This window comes from Tasmannia lanceolata, unplaced genomic scaffold (assembly GCF_043159265.1).
Source record: "Tasmannia lanceolata isolate RefF3 unplaced genomic scaffold, GAP_Taslan_0.1 ptg000025l, whole genome shotgun sequence".
Lineage (NCBI taxonomy): Eukaryota > Viridiplantae > Streptophyta > Magnoliopsida > Canellales > Winteraceae > Tasmannia > Tasmannia lanceolata.
The window spans coordinates 11977756-11983457 of NW_027518702.1; the positions used below are offsets into that span (position 1 = coordinate 11977756).

General features: G+C 38.2%; 1 protein-coding gene across 1 annotated transcript; it reads left to right on the forward strand.

Annotated features, from left to right (window-relative positions):
- The first annotated feature begins 255 nt into the window (after window positions 1-255).
- On the forward strand, window positions 256-4331 carry LOC143858333 (uncharacterized). Its single transcript, XM_077368989.1, has 2 exons — window positions 256-3082; window positions 3720-4331. Exons 1-2 carry the CDS (start codon window positions 376-378, stop codon window positions 4106-4108), a joined length of 3096 nt encoding a protein of 1031 aa, XP_077225104.1. The 5' UTR covers window positions 256-375; the 3' UTR covers window positions 4109-4331.
- The last annotated feature ends 1371 nt before the right edge of the window (window positions 4332-5702 follow it).

The window sequence follows — 5702 nt, forward strand, 5'->3', positions numbered from 1 at the left end:
TAGTTGTTTCTTGGCTAAAGTATGTTCAGGGTGGAACATATGGCACACCGACCATGCATTAATTAATTAGAGTTTGGTAATTAGTCATTACGATCAGAATTCCTAACTCTCTCTCTCTCTCCCTCTCTCTCTCTCTCTCTCTCTCTCTCTCTCTCTCTCTCTCTGGAGACATAAAATCAAAGTCTATTTTGATTGCTTTTTTCAATTGTTTCTTTTCTAAAGTATATTCAGGGTGGTACATGTGACACATGGAACATACATAAAATCAAAGTCCATGACCAGATAGGCATAGATTATAAATGCATGATCAGGGTTAGAAGGTTATGTATCTCTACTTAGCTCTTAGGTTTCTGGTTTTTCTAATTCTCTAATCCCATGGAGTTGGCCCAAATGAGCTATCTTTATAGAGTTTTCTGCTCATTTTTTCTCCTCGTCACATTTTCCATCAACACCAACTTCTTCTTAACATCGGAATCAGCCACCACCACATCATTACTAGCAAATGAGAGTGATCGTCTTGCTCTTCTATCCTTCAAGAATCAAATACAAGCAGGTCCACTATCTATCTTGATGTCATGGAATGATTCTCTTCATTTCTGCAACTGGTATGGAGTTAAATGCGATCGCCAAAATCATCGGGTCACCTCGTTGGAGCTTGTAGGTCTGAATTTGGCAGGACCCATGTCTCCCTCCATAGCAAATCTCACTTTCCTCATGAAACTTAACCTCCGAAACAACCATTTGCATGGAGAAATCCCCCAAGAAATCGGCCGTCTGACCCAGCTGCATACTCTCAATTTGAGTATGAATTCATTCCAAGGTGAGATTCCAATTAACTTGACGCATTGCACTAGACTCAAGACCATAGACTTAAATCACAATAAGCTTGTTGGAAAAATTCCCGGCGAGATTCTTACCTCTTTTTCGAAGCTCCAGATATTGTATCTAGGGCATAACAATCTCACTGGAAGCATCCCACCTTCGATTCGAAACCTTTCATCGCTCACCGATCTTTATCTATCCTGCAACTTTTTGGAGGGAGAAATTCCAAATGAGTTAGGCCGAATTGCTGGCTTAGAATTCTTTCAAATCAGTAGGAATAAATTGTCTGGTATGATTCCTCCTGCCATTTACAATATGTCGTCGTTACGACTTCTCGAGGTAATTGGGAACCAATTGTATGGAGACCTTCCACTTGACATGGGTCTCACTCTCTCTGGCCTTCAATTTCTTTATGTTGGAGAGAACCAATTTACAGGGCCCATACCACTTTCATTATCCAATGCTTCTACACTCATAGAACTCTATTTTTTCGAGAATAATTTTGGTGGGTCGGTGCCTTCGGATCTTAGCAAATTACAGGATCTTCGTCATTTAAATTTAGGCCGAAATCAACTCGGAACAGATGATAGTGATGACTTGAGTTTTCTTACATCTTTGACAAACTGTAGTCATCTAGAGTCCTTAAATCTAGTGTTCAATCAACTCAAAGGTGTATTGCCCAGCTCCTTAGCTAACCTCTCGATCGAGTTATCGCAACTATTTTTAGGAGGAAATCATATATTTGGAAGAATCCCTAGAGGTATCGGGAATCTTATCAACTTAAATGTACTGGGTATGCATAAGAACTTGTTCAGTGGTACAATCCCTTTAGGAATTGGAAAACTTAACAAGTTAGAGGGATTGGACTTGTCAGGAAATAGACTTTCTGGGCAAATTCCATCTTCCATTGGCAATCTCACTCAATTGAATGAGCTCTTTTTATCCGAAAATCGTTTACAAGGAAATATGCCTTCCACCCTTGGAAATTTTCAATATCTCGAAGTATTTGATGTTTCCAAGAACAACCTTACTGGTTCCATACCCACACAAGTTCTTAGCATTTCCTCCCTATCAAATTCCCTCAACTTATCCCACAATTCTTTCACCGGACCTCTACGCTTCGAAATAGAGTTGAAATTGCTTCAGAGATTAGATGTATCCGATAACGTATTGACAGGAGAGATTCCATCGATGCTAGGTAATTTTCTTAGTTTGGAAGAGCTTTTTATGGGTGGTAACTTCTTTCAAGGAAGCATTCCTCAATCAATGAGAAATTTAGAAGGTATCATGAATCTAGATCTTTCACGCAATAACTTGTCTGGGCAGATCCCAAAATATTTCGAGAAGTTTACTAAGCTACACTGCCTAAATCTATCTTTTAATGATCTGGAGGGTGAAGTACCGAAAGAAGGGATATTTGGAAATACAAGTGCAATTTCAATTCTCGAAAACAACAAGCTCTGTGGAGGTATCCAGAAATTGAATTTGCCCGTCTGCCCCAACCAAGCTACTAAGAAACATAGAAGATCTCTTGCACTCAGGGTAATACTTCCAGTGACCAGTGCAGTTGTGTGTTTAATTTTAATCATTTGTTCTTTTGTGGCTCTTTATTGGATAAAAAAGTCCAGGAAGAGAACTTTTCCTACTACTTTCATGGGGGATCATCACTTAAAGGTTTCTTATGCTGAGCTCCTTAGTGCAACTGATGGTTTCTCTTCTACCAATTTGATTGGGTCGGGAAGTTTTGGTTCTGTATATAAAGGGACTCTAGACCGCAACAAAACAACTGTTGCAGTGAAAGTAATCGACCTTCAACGAGACGGAGCTTCCCAGAGTTTTATGGCAGAATGCAAAGCCATGAAAAACATCCGGCATCGCAATCTTGTTAAGATTATTACTACTTGCTCAAGCATCGATTTTAAAGGCAATGATTTTAAAGCTCTAGTTTTCAACTACATGCCTAATGGAAGTCTTGAAATGTGGTTACATCCTAACGGAGGAGGGAGGCATTTGACACTCATTGAAAGGGTAAACATAGCCATTGATGTGGCTTCGGCATTGGATTATCTTCACCACCATTGTCAACCACCAATAGTTCATCGTGATCTAAAACCGAATAATGTTCTTATTGACGAAGACATGAATGCCCATGTGGGTGATTTCGGGTTAGCATCATTACTCACGGAAGCCTCCAATAACTTCTCTAGAAATCAAAATAGCTCAGCAGGGATGAAGGGGTCTATTGGATATCTTGCTCCAGGTAATACCTTAATCAATTCTCTTATTCATGAAATGTCCTATAATGTTTTTGTTAGTTCTGAATTTTCTAAATACCATGACATTTATTAGCATAAATCTTTATACATCCATAACACACGTTTACCACTTCTCAAATACAATGCATTAATATCTTCTCTAGTGAATTGATAAAATTTTACTTAATATAATTCATTTCCCCATTAAGATTTGCAATTGATATTTGTGTTGATCCAAATTCATGTGAAACTTAGTGGTGCAGAATTAATAACTCGTTCTTTCCTTTGTCTGTCAAAATCAAATTTCTATTCTTCTCTCTTTTTTTAATAAAAGTCTCCTTATTGTGAAACAACCAATTACTCAAAAAGCTTAAGCTTTAGAGTTGGTGTTACTTAATCATTCATACTTCAACACTCCCCCTCACATGCGGCCCCTTCTTTTTGGGTTGGCCGTATTTGTAACATCATGGAGTTGTTGGGTTTTGAACCCAGGACCTGCCGAGAGGCAATAGCTCTGATAACATGTGAAACAACCAATTACTTCAATGGCTTAAGATGTTAGAGTTGGTGTTATTTAATCATTTATACTTTAACACTTATTTTACTAATGTTATATAAAAAATGTGAGTTTACAAATGGCAGAGTACGGAATGGGCGGCAAGGCTTCTATATATGGAGACATGTACAGTTACGGGATCCTTCTGTTGGAGATGATCACAGGAAAGAGACCTACTGATGACATGTTTCATGAAAATCTAAGTCTTCACCAATTTGCAAAGATGGCGCTACCCAAACGAGTGACGGATGTTACAGATCCCCAACTACTCTTAGGAGAAATTGAAGCTATTGGCGAGGACACAAATCATAACAATATGAGAAGTAGACTACATGAGTGCTTGGTTTCTCTGGTTAGAATTGGTGTATCCTGTTCTGAAAACTTTCCAAAAGAAAGAATGGAGATGAGGAATGTTTTGATTGCACTGAATGAGATCAAAGGCTTATTATCTTGGGGTCGGGATTTACCAAGATAGACAAAACGTACAAAGCCCAATTCTTAGTCATAGATTCTTCTTACCTCGGTATAAATACAGATATCGCATGGCAATTAAGGAAGATTTGTGTTGGAATAAAATATCATATCATATGTATTCACTATAATGTCATAAATCTTATGGCAAGGAAGATTTGTATTAGAATATGTAAATCAAAATATCATATCTTGAATAGTAGAGACCATTTAAATCCATTGCTGAATACCCATTACTACTAGTCCACAACGTCTTGATACAAACTTTTAGTGTACTTCTAAAAATGCTACTGATATTCACTGTTCAAGAAAACGAAAAAAAAAAACAAGAAGCAAAAACCAAAAACTCACAAACCACAAAAAGGGAGAGAGAGTAACTTGAATATAAAATTCATAACATCACACCCAATTTTCTACCCTTCACGTTTTCTCTCTTCTCTATGTATTCACGTTTTACAGTTAGCTTTTTATAAAACAAAATAAAAAAGGAAACCTAAACCCACGTCTCTGTTACATTTTCACATTTTGCCTTTTTAACACGAGAATAGTGTTCCTGCGCAGTTGCTCAAATAGCTTATCTGAGCAGCTGCTTCAAAAAGTCATGTGGCCCACATTTTTAGGGTGATCCAAAGCATTCATTTGAAAGGCCCTTCCATGGATAGGGTGTGTACCAAAAATCAGCCCTATAGGATCATCCTAACCCAATCAAAGGTGGAGGGGGAAATGGACAGACATTGTTTCTGACCATTTTTTCCCTCCACAAATGGCAAGGTTAGGATGATCCTAATGGGCTCATTTTTGGTACACACCCTATCCATGGAAGGGCCTTCCAAATGAATGCTTTGGATCACCCCAAAAATGTGGGGCCACATGAGTTTTTGAAGCAGCTGCTCAAATAAGCTATCTGAGCAGCTGCGCAGGAACACTTCTCTCTTTTAACATTTACTAAAACACAAAACTACAACTGCTATTCTAACAGTAAGGATACCAATCTAATTATAACTCTTAAACAAACAACATTAGAAACTCCACTTGCCAAAAAACTAAATTAGTAACTAATTAAAATAAGACTCCTAACTCCTAAACAAAATTAGAAACTTCCAAATTAAGATTCATGGGTGGGCTCGCGTCGGCCCGCAGTTTCGAGGCCGGCGATGACTCAACATTCGTGTGACCATGTTTTGATAATAGGGCGAACTCATCATGTTCTACACATTTTAATTGCCTGCTAAGTGCCTTTTGTGAATTGTAATTAGCCTTTGACGACAGTTGGTTCAACAATGCAAAACAAAGTTAGTTCGCCTGATTATCAAAACACAGTCGTCGGGAAATAGTCCCACATCTCGTGAGAAAGAAAAAAGATTAAGAAGATATTATACAAAAGCTATAAACGACGAGACTTTCTGCATTCCCTCTTCACACCAAAGTCTTCACACATGTAAAACCTTGTGACTATGTCACACGGCTAGCCTAGGAAATTTAACATTCTACGTAGCCTTGTGACCATGTCACCAGGCTTTATGCTTACAGACTTAGGGAATTTATATTCGCCCCTTTTTCTTCCCTGGGTCACCCCTTTTCGTGTAAGCAGAGTAGTC